This window comes from Oreochromis niloticus, linkage group LG8 (assembly GCF_001858045.2).
Source record: "Oreochromis niloticus isolate F11D_XX linkage group LG8, O_niloticus_UMD_NMBU, whole genome shotgun sequence".
In the NCBI taxonomy this organism is placed as follows: domain Eukaryota; kingdom Metazoa; phylum Chordata; class Actinopteri; order Cichliformes; family Cichlidae; genus Oreochromis; species Oreochromis niloticus.
The window spans coordinates 18,655,225-18,679,627 of record NC_031973.2 but is presented as its reverse complement, the minus strand read 5'-3'; the positions used below and the strand labels follow the sequence as shown (position 1 = coordinate 18,679,627).

The following is a 24,403-nucleotide window of genomic DNA, read 5'->3' as shown; positions in this document are numbered from 1 at the left end:
GTCCCCTCGTGCTCTGTTTTTGGTAACCCATCACCAGGCATTCTCTGCTGTTCACAGTGCCACCTCCCTCCCCCTGACAGACCAACAACACACATGCGTGTCCACACCCTTCGGGCTTCTGTGTCCCTTGGTCCCTAACTCTGAATAGACCACCTCAGCTGAATACGACAGACAGACAGACAGGCGTCAGGACATCAGATTCAGCGGGCCAAGTCTTGCATAGTTGCCCAGTGGGGGAAAAAAGAGCCAGTTATTTATTTTCACCTGTTTGGTTGCCTCAAGCTCTTTGTCTAATGGAAGGACGAAGATAAAACAATGGCCTAAGTGTTTTAAAATCCACCTGTTCTGTACACAACCCCCTTCCCTCATTGTATGGTGACTGTTGAGGACTCGTTAATTTGATATTAATAGATCATATTTGAATAGACAAATTTAGGCTTCTAGATTAAAGATCATTTAATTGTCTGCTTATGTAGGGCCCCATACGTCCACACAATAAAAGATCCAAAACTACAAAAGAAAGGAGACATAATTTAATCATAAACAAAGATGGAGGATGACTTCAGGCATCTTACAGCCTCAGGAAAGAAACCGCCCCATGATCTGGTGATATGTTGGTGGATCGTTCTTTATAACGTGCCAGACAGGAGCTGTAGATGAGTTGGGTATTGCCATTTAGTATCCTTCAGGCTCTGCTCAAACACTTTTCCACTGATGCACAGTAGATGGTTTAGTCGCCCACTGGAGAGGGCGGCATATACCAGTTTGTTTCCAGTCAATAAGTAACTTAAAGAAAGTACCATCATTTTTTTGACTTTCAGGAAACTAAGGTGACACAGAAACAACATTAAAAGACACACATACACATGTCTGAACATGTCTAATTATCAGGGTTACTGTGTTCAGTGCACAGCATTAAAGAGCCTTTTTGTAACCGCTTATGTGTTAACTATTATTAAGGGATGAATCTTGTGGTTGTGTTTTAATATAATACATAACACCAGCCATCCCAGTAATAACACTGCAGTTGTCTTATTAAATAAAATACCGCACACGGCGGGGTGGCTCCAGTACAGTGGGCTCACTGCAAAAAGGTGAATGGCTGTTTGTTTTTTCTGAGTTAGCCGTGTGATGAACCATTCAGGGGGCGCCCCGCCTGTCCTCCAGTGTCCGGGTGGTTAAGAAAATGAATGAACTGATGCCTTACTGTATGATTACCCCCGGTCTCCTCTTGTTATAACTCTTGTTGCAACTTGTTTACCTTTTAAGTCCATGAATGTGCTCATTCATTATTATTGATAGCTTCTCCATCTCTTGACCAGGAAGGAGTCGTCGCAAATCCATCTTGTCTGCATAATCTGCTTATCCAGGTAAACTTCATCCACTCTCTGCCTCACAAACTTGCTCACACGGTGCTTTGGACACATTCATTAATCTTTCGCGTTCCCGCAAAACCACGCACAATCCTTCAAAACACCACGAGGCCGTTCATTCCAAGAACCTCGTGCATTCGTTCAGCCTGTCACAGTGCGCTCCCCTCAGATGCTTGTTTTTCCTTTTTTTTCATTCATTCCAATCACACAGGAGGTAATATCGCATGCTGCTGCTGCTGCTTAATCGTGTCACCTGCCTGCATTCGAGCTTGCACCACTGCCAAACCCCAAATACCAGAGGTTTGATTTGTTGTTTGGTGGTAGTGGCGGCGGCGGCGGCGGTGTAGGGGGGTGTTGTATGTTTTCTGTGTGAGTCTGAGACTATGTGTGTGTGTGTGTGTGTGTTTAGGAGTTCGAAGGAGTAGGTGGGTTGTACACATGTTACGAAGTGAGGCGCCATTGCGGCCTAAAAAACTATTAGGCTCTGTAAATACACACTGTGGCGAAAGTAAACATTCTCAGCATGCCATCTAGGCGCACAGAGGGGTACTGGGAGACAGCCGCCGGACAGGCTGTGAGGGGGAGGTGTGTATGTGTGCGTGGGTGTTTGTGTGAGCGAAGAGAGTACAGCAGCAATCAGTGAGCAGAGCGGAGATGGAGATGGAAAATATAGATTTTAATTGGGGGGAAAATTCAAGTGCGTGTTTGTTTTCATGTTAGTGGTATCGCGATTGGGCCGAGTGGTCAGGTAAACAATTTAAAGATAGTTTACCTGCGTGTGTCGCTACGATGACCAGAAACCGTTTATGTATGAGGACACTGGAGTGTTTGTGCGCGCTGGTGATGAGTGACAGAAAAGTGTGTGTTGTGTGTATATGTGAGCTTTTTATTCATTGTTGTTCTCACCTGAGTGGTGTGTGGGAAGAGAAAAAAAACATGAAATAAAGCCAAATTAACTGAGTTTTTTAATGAATAAGAATGTATACATTGATGCAAAGGGACTATTTTCTGAATTTGAGACCTTTATTGGCGATAAAGGCACAAGTAACCATGGAAACAGAGCTCAGAATATGCACTATTCCCAGCCGTGAGAACGCCACACCACCCATAGCTCTATTTTTAGGCCTTACTTTGAGCTTAAAATATCTGTTACATCTAACAAGAGTTAAACTGAGTAATCAGCAAGCGTGACTACAGAAATGTGACTCTGACACTGATTAAAATGGTAGCAGCGAGAAAGCATATAGAATGACCAGGATCTCACTGCATGTGTTTGCCTGCTGTGCATTTAAGGATACAAATCACATAAAATAGACACAAGTTCTCTTATAGTCTTCACATTGCTTACATGCACAGATTAGAAATGGAAACTAATAGTAATATGTGATTAATAGGAGCAGTTGAGTTCAGGGAGATTAGAGAAAGCAGAGGTTATATGGAAAGATTAGTCCAGCTAAACCACAACAGAAATACAATTTCATTAAAAAGTGAGAGGAACTGAGCAGAAGTGTTTACAGTTAGTTAAATTAAGAGATAAATGTTAATGTTACAGTAAATGTTATGCTGCAGTCACACAGGGAAAACTGTGGTTGGAGACCAGAACATGACCAAAGTTATTGCAATCAACTTTAACTTCTGATCTCGTTTCTTTTGAAATGGTTGCTTTGAAGATGGGGAGCAAGTTTCCAACCACTTTTTATCTGTTGCTGTCTTCTTCTTCAGTCTGCTATCATTTCACTTTCCAATGGGGGTCAAGCTGGCAATTACCGCTCCAATTGCTGTTTATAATATTTAACTGTTTCTATCTACATGCACAGAAATCCAGATGAATTACTTACATTCAGAGTCCAGCCAGAATCACATAGATTTGAAACAGAAATTCAGAAACTCCTCCACAAATACTGACGTAGATGCTGCAGGATGCCAATTTTTAACTGGAAAAAAAGACATAAGTAACCGTGCTTTTAAATAAGAAACATAACCAGAATAGCACCACTTTGCAACCAGTTGAGTTGAGTCCCCATAGGAAAGAGACAGGCTGCAGACGAGCTGCACTCACTGAGTGATTCAGGTTGATTGCAACCTGTTTGCGTTTATAAATTAGACTGCAATTATTTTCAATCACTCACCAATCGTTCTGAAAATGATTGCAGCCAGTCGGAGTCAGACGACAACTGTTTGGAGACAGGTTGCCTCCCATCACATGAGCTCTGCAATCACCTTGCAGTTGACAGTCGTCGGCCGGAGGTTAAAGGTGCTGCACGCTCAACCCCTGGGCAACCATTTAGTTGTTGCATCAATGTGCAATAATCTCCAAAACAAACAAACAATAAAAAATACAAAAATTCAATGCAAACACAGGGCAACCATTGATTTTTTTCCTGTTCTCAAGGAGGTCACTGTCCTATTTTGACTCTAGTGACTGAGCCATTAGTTAAGCACTAGATATATCTATGAATAAGCAGGAAGTTATTAATTGAAGGTGTGCTAATCAGCAGAAATTAGAAATAAACACGTAAAATTGTTAGAGAAATGCATGGATTGTCTAAACATTTGAAAAACTAAGCGAACACTTTGAATAAATAGAGAGGAATATTTGGTAGAGGTTTAGCTGACACTGTTGGCCACAGCTCGTGGGAGTGGTCACTAAGTATAATGAATAGATGTTCCATTGAGCAGTAATATAAGTAAATGAGTGAATGATTGGCATAGTAAGGAAACAGTATGAATAAACAGTTGATAAAGTTCGCTAACCCCGGGTGAGCTGAATGCCATCACTAGGAGTGAAAGGTAAGCTGGAAGAAGTGTAGATACAACTGGAGCTTAGTTCAAGTAAGCGTGGTAAGTGGTACTGATGAGGGGCTTCTTGAGTCTATCTGATGTGCCTGTGAGGTATGTTAGATAAAAAAGTCTGGGAGCCACTGCTGTAAGAGGATGGTTTTTAACAAAAGAAGGCATTTGCACTCTTCTGATTTGAAGCTATGCAGCTGAACTTAACATCCAGACCAAAACTAGCAGCCATCCAGTTTTTAGATTCTGCAGACCTGTATTAATGAATGCATTCATGACTCTTTGTGGCACTGCGCTCATCTCCCAGCTTTCTGCTTAATTACCATAAGCACCGCTTGTTGGCAATGGCTGCAGTTTGATTACAAACACCTGTTATTTGACTACAGTCACCTGTTGTTTGTCTGCAAAGATGGGCCACTGTGTTGATGCAATGGCATGTTATGAATTCTACGCCCACTGCTACTGACTCCAGGTCAGGTTTTGCGAGCTCTCGCGGCAATGGATGGCTGGCCTCATAAAAGCTGGATCAGCCCGGCAGAGGTTTGCTGAGAGGCATCTGTGAGTTCCTTGAAGACTTCCCATCTTAAACTGGCCGCACATATGAAAACACAGACATCCATTTCAGGTATTTGAGAGAAACTGGGACCTGGAAAACCCACCGTCACAGTAGCTTCTGCTCTTCTCTCTCACACACGCTCTGCAGGCACACTTACCAGACAGAACTCGTGTACAACATGAACAAATGCTTGACACCTATACACACACATACCATCAGACACCGCAAGCCATGGATGATGGTGTGATGGAATTCTGGGTATCATCTGCGGTGAAGGCGTGTGTGTGTCTGTGTGTGTGTGTGTGTGTGTGTGTGTGTGTGTGTGTGTACTCCCTCCTCCCAGTGCTCAATCTAATACCCTGTCATCATCAATAACCTCACCAGTGCTGACTCACTGGCTTTTACAACTATGAGGTTTGGGCCTTACTCACAGCCACAGACCCTCGTCTCCATCTCTGTCTGTCTGTCAGCCCACTGCACACATACACACACACACACACTGGAGTTTTGCATGTGCCTGTGGAAGATTTTATGCATACATGCAATCAGCATGCACGCTCACTTGCACACGTATTCTTCTATAAAGATGTGTCCGCACAGGTACGGATGTGTCACTTCAAACCCTTTACCACCCACCCACACACACAGTCACTCCCAATCAGACCACAATCCATCAGAATAATTGACTATCATCAGGCAGACACAGACTCATCATCTTTACCACTAAGCATGTCACCCCCTCCTCCCACCTACTCCCCCATCATCCCCATCCTAATTGCCTCCAGGCTTTCATTTAATTTTCTTTACAGCCAGCAAATATGGGAGTTATTTTACATTCACATGAGGCTGTAGATATGTACGGAGTGTGCACGTATCTACCAAACCATATTTATTATTGTAGCTCACTTCGCAGGAGGTCGGTGCTGACGAATGTGGAGACGGGCGGTGTCAGACGATGATGATGCTGAGCATCTGATGGGGTGAGGCCACACGAGTCCTGACATTTTTAAGGACAATGTGATGATGAGTGTGTTGATGGGAAGGGTTTTTCTTTTTTCTGATTTCCTCCAGCATAAGATGTCAGTCAAAACTCTGTTCATAGCCAATAAAAGGGTTATAAATTTACAAACCCAATTTCATGATGAAATTTTATGATTTATTGATTTTAAAAACAAAATAGACACATTTGATCAGGGCATGTAAAGCTGTTTGTAGTCCAGCTCGTAGTTTTGGGGGGAGAAGTAAAGACAGCACAGTTACCCATTTTAGGACTGTTTCCCCCCTCGGGTGTAAGAAAAAGAACACACCGTCCACTTTTAACATATGGCTGCATCAGACGCTTCTATATTAACTCTGTATTGAAAAGGTTTCTATTTGTAGAATGGGATAAAGTTAGTGGATGTGGACTGGATTTGACACTTCAGGCGGACAGATTGAGTGAGGAGATATGTGAGCTTATCTAATTAAATGACAACTTCAGGACAGTTATCAGTTATCAAACTGAACATTTCTGTTCAGTTTAAACACAAATCTCCAAACAAAGTCGTAAACGTCCCACTGAAGAAGAGTGCAGAAATCTGGCGGTTGTGATCATGGTCAGAGTGCCAAAATGTGCGTAATTGCAATTGAATGTTGTTGTTTCTTGTCAATGAAGCACTTTCCTGACATTTTAAGCACCCAATCCCCCCTGGAATCCCCACAAAGGCCACATGGAGCTCCCCGGACCCCACTTTGAGAACCAGTGATCTGACTAGCTGGCAAGGTCTGTTTCTAAAAGGTGCGCACCTAACTGGCTGGAGCCAGGGCGGCGTATTGCCTTTCACACGCTTCTAAAATACTCTCCGGGCAGAGCCTGAAAGGGTTACTGTTTCCCAAAGTGCCTCATTCTGCGCAGTCGAGAGGGGGCGGCTGAGTGGCGCCGTCGAGTCAGAGACGCAGTTTCTAAAAACCCCGAGACATCATCAAGAAAGAAGCTGACAGTAAGGAAAGCAGCCCCTGCTCCCCTCCCCTCCCGCTCCTTCTCTTCCTCCTTCGCTGGCATGCTGCCGTTCTTCTCCTCTGCTTACCAAATCCCCCCCTTAGCGGTTCTGTCACAATAACCGGGCGGCAAGTGTCAAATGCGGCTCTGGCCGCAAGAAAACACACAAATGGCTTAAAGGCACACAAAATGCGCTCAGTGGAAACACTCCGCTTTCAGACGTTTAGTCATAGCTCTGTTGAACTCGTTGATTGTATTTAGACCAATAATATAAACACAATTTAGAAAACCCTACTTACAGAAAATTACTCCTCTCTTTGATTTCACGGGACTTCATCCCCCCCCCTTCTCCCCTTCCCTCCCCGCGCGTCTCCAGCGCGTTTAATTGCCCATATCTCTTTAACTTGCAGACAGCATGCCCAGGCTCTCCAATTAATAGTCTGCTAACGTCAAAAACAGTTGACCATTGTTTTATGGGCTTTGTGTTCTCTCTCTCTTTCTTTCTCTCTCGCTTTCTCTCTCTCTCTCTCTCTCTCTCTCCCTCTCTCTCGCTCTCTCCAGGGCGGTCAGACTTGAATAGGCGCCTGTCTGCTCCAGTCCACCTCTATACAAATACCTCATTGGAACTTGTGTGGAGCTTCCAGAGTAAAAAACACAGAGAGACCCCAGACACTGGAGGCTTTGCGCGTCTGCTCTTGCGATTTCATCATCTGACACTGTTTGAAAAGTCTGAATCATATTTTAGCTATTATGTTAACACCTCGGAGCTCAGGAGCGAGTTGGAGATGAATGCGTGTGCGTGGCCTCTCCTCCTCGCTCTCCCTCTCTCGCGCTCTCCGGTTGAGACAAATGAATGCCAGGTCTGTGGAGGCGCTTGAGGTATGCGTTGCGCATTAAGCAGCATAGTAAATCAGCCTTTTCTAAAATCACTGTGACGGCGTGGAGCGTCAGACACTCCACACAAAGTCACCGAAACTTTATAGTAGTTTGTAACTCCACTCCACTTCGGAGCCCGGCCGTCTACACTGTAAAAAAATATATCATTTGCAAAAGTCTTTTCACCCTTTATTATTATTATTATTTTAATAAAGCGAGGTACAGTTTCAGGGGTTTCCGGTTGAAAAACACACGAATATTGCAAGAATACTTCAGCGTCATCGCTCTGATATGTGAAATCTCTCCAGTCACCCCGAATGGAAACCAGTGAAACGTATCTCTGTGGCAGGGAAAGATTTTTACAGCTTAATGAAACATTTTTAGATAGTTTTTTTTTTTTTACAGTGTACACGCCCCTTTGGATATACACAGTGGTGTAAGCATGGGTTGACACTAACACATGTTGAAAAGATGGACTTTATTGCTAAAACGTGTAACCATAACATGTACACTGATATGTTGGGTTTTTTTGTATTTATTTATTTATTTTTTTGTCATTTTTAGAAATATTCAAGTAGACATCTCCCATATTTTTTTTAATTCTGGTATACTCTGCTATTCTCTGTCCTTATGCTCTATACTCACAAATCGTTAAAATAATAAATAAAACGTACAGATTTGTTTATTCCTACAATACTATGTATTCCAAAAAAAAAGCTGAGTTCACGCCTTTATATATATCTTTAACCTCAACTTTTCTTCTTCTTTTTTTTACAATTTAATTATTATTGATATTAATATACAAAAACTCTAGGCAGCATTGCAGTGAAATAACAGTCAGCATCAATGTTCAGTTGAAGAAGAAGAAGAAAAAGGTCACCTCTTGGAGAAGTGTAGCATATGCAATCCATTTTCAATGTCTCTTAAAAATATCAACAAAACAAAATGCTCCTTCCTCACGAAGTGCTCGTGTTCCCCTCCGAAAAAAAATGTCAGGGTTGAGAATAAAATATGGTCCTGGTTCAATTAGAAAAAATAGCTGCATTTTTCTTAAATATGTACAATGTTGGTATTTCACTTAAAATGCTATATAAAAAAATAGATTTGCTATGGTGCCCACCTCTGTAGAGAGTTAACAGTGCAATAGAAACCGTATTTCCAGTCCACTCCCCCGTCGACCACCACCACCACCGCCACCACCACCACCACTACTACTACTTCCTTCCTTAGAGAGAATCAGCACGAACACTTGCACTCTGAGATGATTGGGTATTGCACCTGTATCCACGTACAGTATTTCTGTTTTAGAAAGCCTTGACAATACCACCGGAGGAAAATCTTGGCGATTGACTTGACAGGTTTGCAAGACATCCCCTCGGGGAAGGAGCACGAGCGCTCAGAGAAACAGTTTCCCTCTTTGATGTAACGTGGCCAGAACCTCACACCCAAATCTTTCCAGGTGTACACCACCGGGCAGTGCGTATAGGTCCACAGCCACTGCAGGAATTTCCTACGGGCTTTCTTGCCTACTTTTACCTTCTTTCCATAGGGAGTCTCTGTGAGGTCCAGCTTTTTAATATCGTTGGGCATAGGCCCCTGCGGCTTCACCTGGTTATCTGGCGCGGAGAAGTTCACCAGCATGGGGGGGCTGATGGACATGAAGTTGGGGTCAAAGTTACTGCCGAGTCTTTTCCTCAGAGTCCTCTCGACCAAGTCCTGCTCCCGGGGGTCGTACTCCGGGTCCGGGTCCTCCTTCAGGTCGGGCACTGGGAGGTGATCGCTGGGCGAAGGGCGGAGGCGAAGGTAATGCTGGGAAACTCCGAGGTGAACGCAAACCAGCGCGTAAACGAACAGCGTTTGAGAGAAGCCCATAATTCCTCTTGTTCAACGCACGGGCTCTTCTCGCGTGAATAATACTCAGTTCTTTTCCCGGTTACTGTGTTCTGTGCAGTCACCAGTCCGGGGCTTCATAAATAGTAGAAGTTCAGTCACCAGCAAGGCGATACTTTTAATAGACCACGTCGGGTTTGAATGACATGGAGCGGAGTGCTTTGCTTTTTAGGGCTCCTTCAACTTTGCAATTTACCCGCTGTTGCAACTGTGCAGCGTGGAAGCGGTGCACCCCGCTCTCTGCAGAAAGAGTTAAGTCAAAAAAAAGAAAAGAAAAAAGGGAAAACTCGAGCGCCTATTCACGCTCTCTCCTGCTTCACCCCGCTCCTCAGATTCACTTCGGGTTTCTCTCGGTTGTCATGGTTACCCCGAGGACTCGAAGCCACGACGAAACTGTCTGCACTGGATGACAGCGGCCGAGGCGAGAGCTGCATGGACTGAAGTGTTTTCTGAAAGGGACAGAATAGATCCGGAGCTCCCGGGAGAGAAGGGCGCACAAAAGAGCACTTCACCAAGTTTTAAATGTCACGCGCCCGGCAGCGAGGGCTGCCTTGGCCAATGTTATTTTACGCACGGCTTTTAGAAACGTGGCTTCTCTTAACGTCGCCTGGCGCTCTCAGGTTTGACAAGGTCCCAGAGCGCACAGTCCACGGACCGAGGAGAGGGGGCGGGGAGTGGGGTAGTCTCTGCAGCCAGTCTCCTGCGGTATTCCAGCCCGTCGATGCGCACTTTCCCTGAAAATGACAGAAAACTTGGAGGGGCCGTGTGGCACAATCTCAGTTTTTTTTTTTCAGGACGCAACAGCCGCTTATCTTTCCAGAGGATGTTCCAAATCGCAGAGCAGCTCGGTTTTACATGTAAAAGTCTCGCTTGTAATATTCCCACAGAACTCTGGCTTTTGCGTGTAAAAAAAAAAAAGAAGTAGAAGAAGAACGATGAAAACACAGCTTTCCAGCAAAATGCAGCCTCACTGCACGTGAAATGCAAACTGCGTAAAGACAGAAAACGTGGTTGGGTCAGAGTTCCTCTCAGTGTGGCATCGCTGAATCTTCACAACACCAGCAACAAAATAAAAAAAATCAATAAATACAAATAATATTAATTTTAAAAAATCTCCTAATCGCAATGTCGGTGCATGACGAGAGAGTCCATAATCTGCTTTTTTTGTTCCCCGGTCTATGAAAGCGGTCAATTCCTGAGGGAGCCTCTCTCCTCCTTTGATAACTGGGTACAGCAGCTACTAAGTCGCTCCTACTTCAGGAGTGTGAGAGACTTGGCGCTGGAGCATTTCTTTGCTTAGGCACACTGTGTGTGAGTGTGTCTGTAGCGAGTGGTGCTCAGTCCCAAGTTAAATATCCCCCTCCGACGGTACAAAGTGTCAGAGGGGCCTGCCCACCCTGGCCACTTTCACTATGATTGACAGCCCCCCCCCCCCAACCCTCCCCTCACAACGTGGAAAATATCAGCCACAATGAGGATCAACTGGGTCCTAAAGCACCAGCGTTTTTTTTTTATCGCATTTAAAAGCAATATTCCCAGACACACAGGATAATACAAGAGATTTTTTTTTTTTACCCCTCTCTCTTTCTTACACACTGTAAGTATAACAGCAGCTGCTTCTCCTGCGGTTTTCATCAGCAGAGTGTCTCTGATGCACTAATAGGTTCAATGCGCTGTCAATACTCGGCTGAAGTGTAAAAGAGTTTCGTGAACTTTCCCATGAAAATGATGGGAAACGTTTGGTAGCTTGTCTGCGGAAAAGGGGCATCACATTCCACCTTTGTTCATCGGGATTTGGGTCTACACAGGAATTGGCCCGTTGAACTCAGGGGTCACAAAATAGGCGCATAATTAAGGGGCTATAAATGGCCGTGGATAACTAAGCGGTACCTTTCCCATGCTAAGCAGTCATTAGGGGAAAATCAACTATTAAACCATGTTTATTTTCCCATAATCCAAATTAGAACTTACACAAACAAGTGAAATTTATTGACAGTCAAATCGCTTAAACATGTTCGGTAGACGCACTAAATTGATTTAGGAGCCGCGTTGAAGTCGATCTCCATTCCAATGAACATTTAAACATTTTCAAAACTTTAATAAACTTAAAAAAAGAGAAAATTTAAACATGCTTTGAAATTAAATTTTCCATCAAAAGCTGGTCAAACTTCATCAGGACGCGCTTGCTCTGAATTTAAACCTGACTCTTGGTTTCATTTACCTACGCAGTCTGGATAGGCTGTGATTGTGCTTGTCTTTTGTAGTAGTCACTAGAGGGCGGTGAACTAGCATGGTGAGGACATGAAGCCAGGGGCTCCCCACACTCGCCCTCACAGTTTGACTACTCATGTTTGAGTCCATGGGGAAAGAATGTTCACTCGTAGTTAGGGTGCAGCTCGAGTGAAATTGCTCAGCAGCTCTGTAATCAAACTTCTAAAAGACTCCACTGAGGGCAAATGAAGTAGTTAACTGGAATCATACTCACTAAGAGTATAATATAAGAAATTCCACAGTTGCGAGATGGAATAATTTTTATCACAAGAAGTGCTGTAATTTCAGTGTCTTGCACAGTTCTTCAACTTCATTATCCAGGTCTAACCAGATGGAAAAAGTTGCCAGCAGTCTTTGGCATCCTGTGAGTAAATTCCCTCTGACCCCCTCCTAACATCTATCCAGACACACAGAGTCATAATCTGGTTAATGATTAGGGTGCCGGTGTAGACAGAACTCAGTGGGCTGCAGGGACAGTGAGGCTGAGCCGGCTACTGTAGTACCGGCTGTTCCCATTGTCTTCCTCCACAGCTCTTGGTGTGCTGGACTGAGAGAGAAACCCCATGCCGGGAGAAACACTTCCTCAGTCCCACGCCCAAATACTCTAGAAACCCAGCAATGAGTCAACCCCCATTTACTGGCTAATTACTGGAGATAAAGACAGGGAAAGAAGAGAGGAGGGGACCGGTGGACACAGTGGGGAAGGGTCGAGGTGATGCTGAGCATGTGTGGTGGTGGTGAGTGGGGGAGATGGCAGAGAGGTGGTGGTGATGAAGAAGATGGATTCACCAATGGGGTAAGGGTGGGAGGGTAGTTTTAGTGCTGGATGACAGTTTGCTGTGGAATGGCTAATTAAATAACGGCGTTAAAGGACCCCGGCTTGCTTTAACGAAGCCCTTCAACCTCTGACGAGCGGGTCAAACTATGGAGGAGAGAGCGGGGAGGGGGACTGGTGCTGAAAATTGGCCTTGTATAACAAGGGGACTTAGTCCTTTGGTTGTGCAGTGATTGTTCACGCTCCCTTAGGCCTCAATAGGGCGCATGTGAAGGGGTGCTGGGGCAGCGGGGGTGCCCTAAGGCATAGATTTGACTCCCTTCTCCTTTTTCTGCTATGAATGCTATACAGACATGCACTCCCACACATAGCACACCACAAACACTTACACACACTAACACACCTACAGCTCCATACAAAGGCCTCTACCCAAGGTCCAGACAGGAGCTTATGCACTGCAGGGGCACAGCAAGGGGCAGCCCAGGCCAGACTGGCTGACTGTGCCCACTGAGGACTGGTAGAATGGCACAGATGGGTGGATGGAGATGGACAGATTGTAGAGGAGAGACGGGGGGGGGACTAAACATAAGAAACTCACAAACTAAGACAAAATATTACCTGTCAGAAGATTAGTTAAGGAAAGTCATGGAATTTGGCAAGCTGCTGTGGCTATCTGTGGCTTGAGTGGCAGAGATAGAACAAATCCCAGAGGCCACACCCCATCAAATAAAAAGATATGACCAGAGAACGTCTCATAATTCGTTTTGTGTTGTGGCATCTACAGCAGAACACTCTCTGATGGGACTTTGGCAGTCTGACAGATTTCAGAACCAATCAGAGCCTGAACATTTTGTTTTTTTGAGCTGTCAAATTAGCAGAAGCATTTTTCAGTATTTCAGATAAATATTTGCAGAAACGTTGAGATTAGAACAACATCTAATGTGTTGGAAAGTCATTTTAAATGTGCTTGATGTGACGTATTATGTCCTTAGACTCCCTGACAGACTTCTGTTGCCTTGCAGCAGCTTACACAGAAATGCTCCCACTGCAAATACATAGCTTTCACCATTGCTTGTCAATATTGCATATCCCTTTATTCCCCGCTGCCCTGTCATCTTCTCCAGGCTTACTCCCCTCTTCCTTCTCCCCCATATTCGACTCTGTCTCCGAGCTTTAACCGAAAGCAGATGGCTTGGGAAGCATGTCAAAAATCTGTCTCCCGTTAACACTACTTTTGAAGCCCCCCCTCCCTCCTGCTACATTTTTTTCCCTCTCCCCTAAAATTCATCATAAAGTTATTTTTGCAAAAATATCCAGTAAACAGCATCAAAGTGATATTTTTCCCCCTTTTCCTCTAAGAGAAGTAAAGAAAGCTGAACTAAGTGTAAGGCTTGTTATTCAAAGAACGCCGCGCCACGCTGTTGTTCAGTCTGAAGTCAATCTGAGCAGGGCCCCGCATCCTTTGTGTCTATTACGGCATTCCAGTCGCGATGGAGAAAATGCTGCTCCACGCGTGATCAAAAGCTGTGATTAATGGTGATCATATCGTAGACAGCTCATTGGCTTTGTGATGTGACGGCGGGGCCCACTTTGAACTCTGAGACTGAAGAACTTGAGCTAAGCCAGGAAACTTTACTGTGGCACAAGCACTGTGAATATGAATGTTTTTCTTTAGGTTTTTGTACGTGTTCAGTCACTCATTACCGAAGCTGTTCAATACCTGAGTTTTCCTTTTTATGAAGATTTCGTATGGCGGTGCACATGCAAAGGACGGGGCTTGAAAGCTGAAAGTCACATTTCTGTCGTATTGACAGCTAATCCTAAAAAAACAATCCTATGATCGGAAAGTGAAATGACATTGGAAATAATAATCTTCTTTTACTTTGTCGAATGCAGTGTTCCTATTGAGGAAAAATTAAGCTCCAGCAATAACAAACACGATGCTGGTTTTTCAGTTGTGATGTCACCCATTGGCTGGTGGAATCCCGCTTCTTTGGAAGAGACAAAGTTGCCGCTCACTAATGCATAATACTAGAACAAGAATAGGATGGCAAACTTAGATATTTTTAAATTTGTTTACCAGTTACCATCAGCTGTCGTGACCAATTTGTCACAGATTAGTTGAGCATGGAACACCCTCGACCTCTGAGCAACCATGTTCAATCTCAAGGTGATTGCACAGGTTGCCTGGTGGGAGGCAACCTGTCTTCAAACATTCGCGACCTGACTCTAACAGGCTGCAACCGCTCTGCTATCTGCGTACAGATAGCAAATTAACTCTGTCTTATTGCCATTCAATCCGATGTCATGGCAAAGCATGTAATAGACACCGGCATGTCTATTACAAACATTATTAACATATTTACATTGACATACATATTAGCTGCCCAGCTTAATTGTTTCTGACTATTAAGGAACCTGGAATGTACGTCATATGTGTTTTGGATACTACTGACTTTTTGGCTTTAAATATATTATCTCCCCCTGCTGGTAATGCAACTTCTGCATACATGTCCATTTCACATTCTGGAAAGGCAAGCATGAAATGGATATGGTGGACCTGCATGTCTATTACACGTTTTGGCGTGATACTGGGTTTTTCCATTTTATTGCCATCTTTACACAAAATATCTCTGAAGACAGCAGTTGATCACAGACCTCAGAAATTTTACCAACCTCATAAATCAAGAGAGAATATTAGACTTCTGTGCAGTATTACATAGAGCAGCCGCCCCCTGCTGGGCCTGATAAAGAACTTAGCTTCCTTTTTCTTACCAACATAGTAAATGGAGCCAACAGCCACATAATCACAGTCTGATAATAATGTCATCAGCTTTTAAAGTAGTCATAGACCAACGTATTTGTGATTGCAAGTCATAATGATTTGATCAAATGTCATGGTAACTAAAAAAACAGCTGATTATAAGAGAAAAAAAATCGGGACCTCAGTGTGGCATCTGTGTAATCTGTAGGCAACTTGCCAACATTTTTCACATGATCTGAAAACGTGTTTGTTTCGGCACAACAACGAAAGTAAGAAGATCGCCCAGTTGGGGTGGCTGTAGCTCAGCATCGACTAATCATAGTAGGTAGAGTGGTTTCCCCATGATCGGAAGGTCGGGGGTTCGACTCCACTGAACGGCTACCCTGAGGTACCCCTGAGCAAGGTACCGTCCCTACACACTGCTCCCCGGGTGCTGCATTGGTGGCTGCCCACTGCTTCACTGGGGTGAATGGGTTAAATGCAGAGGAGTAATTTCCCTACGGGGACTAACACATACACACACACACATCAGAAGGTTGGTGGTTCAACCTCTGCCTGCTCCAGTCTGCATACCAAAACTCCTTGGGCAAGATGCTAACCCCAAGTTGCTCTCCGATGCATCCACTGGAGTATGAATATGTGTAAATGTTAGAGAAAATAAAAAGCTAAGTTTCTATAAAGGACCTGTATGTAGGATTTAAGGATTTCTGCAGTGTTCACAGTAATTGAATATAGTGTTTTCACAGTTATGCTTTTTATTGAGTTTATAATTACTAATCATCATCATCATCATTCTGTTTTTTATTAGCTTAGAGCAAATCCTTCAGATCTATATCGAGAACGGTTAGTATAGTTTGAATTCAGTGACCTCACATCTACATCAAACCCTACAAACTCCACCTCTGAGTTTTCACCATCAATGAAAAGTTTGAGTACTATTGCTACAGATGACTTTAAAAAAGGACCTCTTTCAAAGAAGACTTTATTATTATAAAGTAGCTGCAGTTAAGCAGTGAAAAAAACATATATTTAACTATTATGTGCTTGTTTCGGCGTTTGTAATGGCCTAGCTGGGTCACTTGGAAATAAGCATTGTTGGTTTCCGTAAGTCATTCCCATTTTTCTTCATGAATCGCTATTTTCCTGTAATGACGTCTGGCAGCTTTTAATTGGCTTTGGCGTGCCCTCACAAAATTCCAGGGTGATTACCCTTATTCACATCGTGTAAAGTTGAAATAAAAAGAGGATCTCAACAGTTCGAAGCATCCCATGGTCTTCATCTATCCCTCTCCTTTTATATTTGTTGCATCCCCTTTTGGAAAACCCCAAGAGTGCCCCCATCCTTCCTCTGTCATATCCTCCTCCTCCTCCTCTGGCTCTCCCACTGTCCCACCCTCCCTTCTTGCCTCCTCGGCCCCCCTCAGATCAGGGAGTGATGAGGGCGGAATTAAATTGATCGCCACCTTCCGGAAAACAACAGGAAAAAACAGCGCATTCCAAACGCCAGGAGGGCGTTCCCCCTGGTCTTCCCTATGGCAGGATGACATCACTGGCCAGCCGCCAACAGCCTGGAGAGAAGGAAAGGCTGGGAGAGAAAGAGAGAGCGCAAGACAGAGAGATGAATAAAGAAAGCGAGGGGAAAATAAGTAGGATATACGAAATGTCAAGACTCAATGGTGTGTCAAGTGGTGTGTGAATTGGATGCCATGGCAGAGATGTGAGAGCTGCGACAGTGTACTACATCACAGTTTATTTCGACACTTAAATAATGTATTTTCAATCTCTGTGAATGCTAAAGCTTTAATCTGTTATTCTAATCTCCTTTTCCATCAGTGAAATCGTTGTTGGCACACTCTATCGATCACTCTCTGGATGCTTGTTAACGGTCTCGATTTACATGAGAAGAGAAATGGAGAAGCAACTACAATGGAATAAAGACTTAAAATGAAAACAATTTGGTTATTTCAAATTCTGCTGTCCCACTTGAAAAGATTACATTTTGAAAAACAATTGTGTTTCAAAATGTGTCATTACCCCCGTTTTTTTATCACTAACTAAAGAGTAATTTCATGTAACCACATGTCTTTCAGAAGCTCTGTCTAACTTAGGTAAACCCTGACCACAAGTAACTGGCAATTCGTTCATTCTCCCGACCACTAAGCCATTGTGTTGCCACAGGCCATCTTGTCGAAATGAAACAGTTTGCCCACAGCCACTGACCACAACAGATGTTCCCTTGCCCGACGCTCTCCGCAGCATGTGTGTTCTGTTGAGTCTAGAGCCAAGATACTTCCATGGACTGGCACTGGGTAACAAAAACAAAGGGAGGGAAATTCTACGATGGCGTCTCCACCAGTCTGTGACGGGCTTCAGAGTGAGAGCGTCCCATTGCACGGACGTGACGGAGCGCATCGGTGTCACGACCCGCTCTCTTTTGGGCAGTTCTCCGAGTGGCAGTGCTGGGATCCTGGTGCCCTTTGGTCCTCTAGTGTGTTTGTGGAACACGCAAGAAGGTACAAGGGTGACGGCCTGCCCAGATGCCAGGAGGACTGGGAAGGCTTTGGGAAATGTCTCGCTGGTGTGTGAGCGCGCAACACCTCTGCTTGGGGGGTTGCCCGCTTGGTTGGGAACTGGACGGAGAGGGATGGTGTCTGACAACAGCCCAAGTGTGCACTCAGTAAGCTCGTTTGTGCAAAAGATGTACCAAATGTTGACTCACACTGGTTTGCTAATCAGCAGCCACAAGCCCCTGGAGCCATGTGTAAACAGGAGCGTCTGCCCTTTTTCTGTCACCTTAGGGGGGAACAGAATTAGGCTTCAGAGAGGCAGGTAGGCATGAAAAGTGAGAGTAATGAAGTGCCAAAGTTATGAGATATTAAATTGGTGTGGTAGAAGAACAGCACATCAGTAAAATTCCCTTCGACCTCATTAGAGCTAAAGCCGAAACGCTCTTAATGTCTTAATCAAGGATTCAAGATCCATCCCACCCACCTTTCACTGTAAATAAGAATCTTTTCCTAATTGACTGCCTGCTGAAATAAACATTAGTGAAGGAGTAGCTACAGACAGCAGATTCCCACAAAGATGATTAAAAAACCTGACGTAATGAAGCCAACTTTAGGTAGGAAAAACCTCCGTTCTATATCAACATGGTGTCCGATTCTTGTTCTTTAATTCTTTAATTCACACTTTTATGCCTCAGTTAACCTTAAAACTAGTTGCACTGCGAAAGAGGAACCAGACAAAAGATACCTCCCTCCATACACTGAGCAGGAGGCAGAAGCTGTTAAATGCATTTACGCTCCAATAACTTTCACAAGTGCAAGGGACGTGAAGGGAAAGAGAAAGGGAGAAAAAGTAGATCCATAAAGAGCTATGGATACTATGGATCTGTGCTTGTGTCTGCTTGATAGCCAAACAGGATGGCAGTTGTGCCAATAACCTTGCTGACCTTACTTAAACTTGAATTTGGCCTGATGACAGATCATGCTTGTTTAAGTCTACTCCTTATTACATGTCCAGATCAAGACACCCTGAAATTCAAAGTGCCACAGCAAACAGTGACTTCAACAATTTTGGCGAAGAAGAACATCGTGGCATGTGCAGAGCGCTGATCTCAAACCCTTTAACATCTTTGGGATGAGTCGAAGGCCAGATCAGACAATTTTCCCAGAGAATTAGATTCAAATGACTTCATACCTTGTAATTCATGTGCTAATATTCATTTGTATTACAGGAATTTAATATCGAAGTATAAAATATTATCGTAGAGGTCAATTCATTTTATATAATAATGTTAAGACCCTATAATAATAGAAAGAAACCTCAACATTCAGGCGACCCTCTATGATCATGCACTTGGAAACAGTGGGAAGTTCCCTTTTACAGGAAGTAGGAACCCACTGGCCATTTTCACACCTACTCAATTCAATTCAGTTTTATTTATACAGCACCAGATCACAACAACAGTCACATCAGGGAGCTTTATATTGTATAGACCCTACAATAATACAACAGAGAAAACCCCAAGAATCATACGACCCCTATGAGGAAGCGCTTTGGTGACAGTGGGAAGGAAAAACTCCCTTTTAACAGGAAGAAACCTCCGGCAGAACGAGGCTCAGGTAGGGGCGGGGCCATCTGCCGCGATCGGTTGGGCTGAGAGAAGGAAGACAGGACAAAAGACATGCTGTGGAAGAGAGACAGAGATTAATAATAATTAATGATTAAATACAAAGAGGTGTATAAACTCATGTTGAGTGGAAAAGGCTACACCTATTGTAGTGCATCTAAGGATTCAGGGTCACCCGGACCATCTCTAACTATATGCGTTAGCAAAAGAGAAAGATGTCAGAGGAACGTGAAGGCAAAGTTTACTCCGTTTACTGTGGTCTGAATCAATTGATGAGTTTGTAAACTTGTAGCTTTTCTCCATGATTTGGTTTCTTTTCACACAGAAAAAAATACAAGTGAACTCCAAGCGAACCAAAACGTGCCACTACAAACCACGTGAGAATGTTTAGTCCGCTCATTGGCCAGATGTGTCTGGGGTGAGAGCAACAAAGGAATAAGGGACTGAGTTCTGCACTACTGGAGAACACAGAGAATTCATTTCATGGCTAGTTGCTAGCCTGCACACACCTTTGCACATTTTTGCACATAGCCCCTTACTGCATCCCAGAATACAAACATACGTGGAGGTTTTTTAGGGTTCACACTACACATGAAACACTCTGTAGTTCGTCAGGAGCAGGACCGAGACCAACTCATTTAAAGTGTATCTGTGCAGTTGTTTACTGGTCTGCACCCGAGTTTGATTACTGTGTTCATATCTGCACAAGCGAACCACACCAAGGAGAGACACAAAGCAGGGTTCAAGTAAAATGGACTAAACACTGGGCCTGAGCGACCCAAGTGCCATTCTTTACTAGTCCTGTCCAGCATTTCCTTTTTTAAATAAACTATTATAAGCTGTAGTTGTGTTTTATAAACTTTAGTTATAAGCTAACTAAATTCCTCAACCTTAAAGTGGACCTATTTTATGTTTGCATGATTTGTACCTCAAAATAGTCCTTGCTTTTCATATACTAGGCCCTGCAGATCATCTACTACTTGAAACGACCTACGTTTTTAAATTTGCAGTTCATATATCACACAGGTATCTATCTAATGCTGCTTTTCTCAAGCTTCTTGTCAGTATAATTCTGAGACTGTTTAGGTGTTCGATGGAGGATGTAATTGTGAACATAAAAGTGTAATGAGACAGAGAGAGAGCGAAACAGAATTCAGGAGCCGGGCACCTCTCAGCGTCTGTCTGTTAACAGCGTGTGCATCGTGAATGTGTGTGTATGTGTGTGTGTGTGGTGTAATTACAGCCAGGTCTCCGGCATGGAGCCCAGTAGAAGTATCGTCAGTCTGTCTGTGGCATGTGGTGGTAGTGCTGACCTCTCCTCTCCTCTCTTCTTCTCTCCTCCTCGCTCACACAGGTGATAACAGCAATGCTGTTTCTCTGTCCACGTATCAGAAATTAATTGTATTTATTTTTAATGAGCACTGACTGTTTTTATTTTCACTGGCAGTCAGTGCTTTGAGTGTATTGTGGACTGCATGCTTATTGCTTGGAGCATGTTCGAAAGGCAAAGAAACCAGCAATCGGTCAGCTCCAGTCACTATTACCTGACACAGTGTCCATGTTGGTGTCACTGTCAGCCATTTCTACCTTGCTGCTCTCTTGGAGTCAGCCTACATTTCTACTTTAAGGGTTGCTTGAATAAAAGTCGGTTATTTAGATGGGAAAGTGAAGTCATGTTGGATAATTTGAAGGCGTCATCTGCAAATCATATGTGCCTCTACCATCGCTGCTGAAACCGTTTGTTCCAACATTAGGCCGAGAGGTTTTAGGCACAGTCCAGTTGTTTTTTGGTGGAAATATGCAGAGCTGGTTTTACATATATATAGCACAGATTATAGACTGGAATAGAGGTGAACATCAGCTTTTTGTTTAATGTTTGGTCGGTTGACATTAATGTGAGGGTCTGGTTCTCAACCAGGCCTTGAAGTGAAGCTGAGATGGAGGTGTGTGCCGCACAGCTCTATTATTTCTGCGTGAGCGTATTGATAACAGCACCCGAAGAAGCGTGTCGGGGGGGCCGTCTGTAAATTGTGCGTGTCTTTGTTTGCGTGTACAGTCTGTGTGTTCCAGCAACCGCGTCAGCGTACGAGGAATGTCACAAGACATGGCAGATCCTAATGATCAACATCGTGATGCTGTGTTACATGTGCCGCGTGGTTAGTGCGCATTAACCCAAGGCTGCCTCTGTTGTGGTGAGACGAGGGTTTCATGCCAGGCATCGGACAAAAATTAGATGAAAGTGCTCAGAGGTGACATTCCACGGGAAGTCATTTTATTCCTTTGAAAGTTGAATCAAAAAACGTGTCAGTGACAGTTTGCAGTGGAAACATTTGAAACCGCTTAAATGTCTAAAAATGCTGATTCTTTGATGCTTTTGAAATGCGATTCTTTAATCACTGTGGAAGGCGGGGGGGAAAACACACACACAAGCACAAAAATTAAAGTTGACGCATCTCCAGAAACCACAATGTGTCTAAGTGTGAATGGCAGATAGCTCAGGTAAACATGCTCAGAGTGTGTGTGTGCATATTTGCGCCCCCCCCTTCCAAACCCCCTTCCCAAACGCATACACACTGCATCCAGGGGGATTTATTTGACCCCTTATTGCCAGCGGTGAGCCTGTGGTGGAGATGAAAGCATGCCTTCCCAGTGTGGCCCCAGTTTCTATAGCTATGGACACAGGCTCACACTGGTCAGGGACAATAGAGGGGCCCTGCCACTCGCCCCTTGCCAGAGCCCTCTCCTCTCCCCACCCCATCCGTCACCGCAATCATATTTTCAAAACAATAACACAGCCGGGGTGGGAGTGGGGAGAAAGCATGATTGAAGTGTGTGCATGTTTGATCTGCTAGTATGCGAGTGTGTGTGTGTCTTTTGTGCATATATACATGTGTGTTGTTATTTTTAGGCACGCGTTCGGTTTCAGGCCGAGTGCGAACATGCTCATTTGACTTGTGTCTGTGGCTCCGTGCATGCAGTTTAAAAGCAGCTGCTTGCAGGCATGCGTTTGTGTGTGTGTGTGTACAGATGCAAGCGCGTTGGTGAGTGTGTGTGTGTGAGCTGGGCCTTTGATGGCATGGCCGGAGCGTGCCTAATGTGACTGCTTGCTGGGGTGGGGTGGAATCAGAGGGGTGGCAACGTTGAGCCTCTTGCCCTCATACTGTCTATCCTGCAGCAGCCCAAGGCTCCCCCGCAAACTTGAAAGGACCAAAGGAATCCCCCCCTAAACTCCCTTGACACCCCACCACTCCCCCACCCTGTGTTTTCAGAAAGCATGACATCATCCTTTGCACAAAGGCGGCTGGAGAGGTGGTCAATATGGATGCACAAACGGGCTACAAATTAAAGGAACGCCAATGTAAAAAGTTTTAGTAAGTTTGTGGGTCATTGGGTGCCACCAGAACAAATGTTTTGAAAGTCAAAGATTTCCTCACTGTAGAGGTTAAGGATTGTTCTTGCTTCTAAATCCTAATATTTCCTTTTTCTTTCTTTCTTTCTTCTTTTTTTTGCTTTGAGATACCTTTCGATATATCTTTCGTCCTGCTGACCCTCTTTATTCAGTAACCAAGACTGATAGGAAATATATTGCTTTCAGGTCCAGACATAGGGTTTTGAACTGAGCGCAGAATACGTCTTGACAGATTCTTTTGCTGCCCCTTCCTGCTCTCACCAGTGTCTGCTTTTCTTTTTGTTTCTGTCCACAGTGTTGGCTTTCCTCGTACCAACCTTCTGGCAACTCTGCATGCAACCAACACTCGGAGAAAACCCAAGCTGTTATTTTCCCCAGGGAGACGGACGCTTGGAGGACAAACAAATCGCTTCAGATCTGTGCAGTTAATGACCAAGGGTGAATGCTTAATGAATTTTCGGGGTTTTTTTTTCTTCTCGTGTGACCGGAAGTTTTATATTAAGACGTGACCCTTTTTCCTTTAATGTGGCCATATTATTTTTGGGTGACAAGGGACATCACGATGCATCGGGTTCAGGTTAACTAGTTAATGACCAAGTAATTACAATAATAACCACTACTTGATGAGTAGACTGAAAAGTGAATCTGAGCAAAGTGCTAAAAACCTGCAGTTCCTCAAATGTCCACTTGAGGCTGGCTCTAAAAAATGAGTCAGCCCCATAGACTCATGTGTTAAAAATGCCCAAATTTAAACATATTTACAACCAGATGATGATAATCCATCCATCCATTCCTTTCAAAATATAATTAAGGCTTACAGTTATTTATGCTTAAAGTAGCAAAGTTAGCCAAAATAGCTAGCTGTAATCACTGAACTGGACTTCTCAATTCTTCATGGCTTTGGTGCCATTTGGAGCAATTTTGCTGAAATCAACTAAAAAATATGTGTTTTTTGTTTGTTTGTTTGTTTGGCCTATCCACAGAGTTTGTGCTGCAGTTTTGGGTCAGTGAAACTACATGTGTGTTTTAATTAGCACTAATTAGGATGTTTGCGTCTGTGTGATGTATCTATACAGATGACAGCTCAGCGCACTTCCAAAAATTCTAAAATGTACGTTTTCAAATTTGGAGTCTAAAAATAAGTTAGTGACGTTTGTGGTGGTTACATCCGTATTCCATTTACAGTCTGTGGTTAATATGGGAAATTATTTATAGTTTCAAGCTCCTAACATAACAAAAAGATGGAATCAGTAAAGACAAAAACGATGTTATCACAATTACAACTTTTTTCTTTGTAGAGAAAAAACTGAATTGGAGTCAGATGTGTGAGAGCATAACAAGAAAGTAAGATATTCTCCTGTCATGCCCTTGTTAAAAGGAGAGAATACAAACCTTTGTGACACTGAGAGCTGCAGTGAGCTCAATCAAAGCCACCTGCATGCCTAATGTCATGGCCACTGACTTGTGACTGACACTCACAACACACACACACACACACACACACACACACACACACACACACACGCATACGCAATTCTGCAGTGACACTTCTGAGGTTAAAAAAAACACTGAGTTTGATACACAAAATG

The 24,403-nt window shown here is 43.8% G+C and overlaps 1 protein-coding gene across 1 annotated transcript; it reads right to left on the bottom strand.

Moving 5' to 3' along the window:
- Positions 1-7,961: 7,961 nt before the first annotated feature.
- Positions 7,962-10,810, bottom strand: nog2 (noggin 2). The gene has a single exon (XM_005448281.4). It carries the CDS (start codon positions 9,443-9,445, stop codon positions 8,810-8,812), a length of 636 nt encoding a protein of 211 aa, XP_005448338.1. The 5' UTR covers positions 9,446-10,810; the 3' UTR covers positions 7,962-8,809.
- Between the last annotated feature and the right edge of the window lie 13,593 nt (positions 10,811-24,403).

Coding starts and splice junctions, on each gene's coding strand:
- nog2 (XM_005448281.4), bottom strand. CDS start 9,445: ATGGGCTTCTCTCAAACGCTGTTCGTTTACGCGCTGGTTTGCGTTCAC.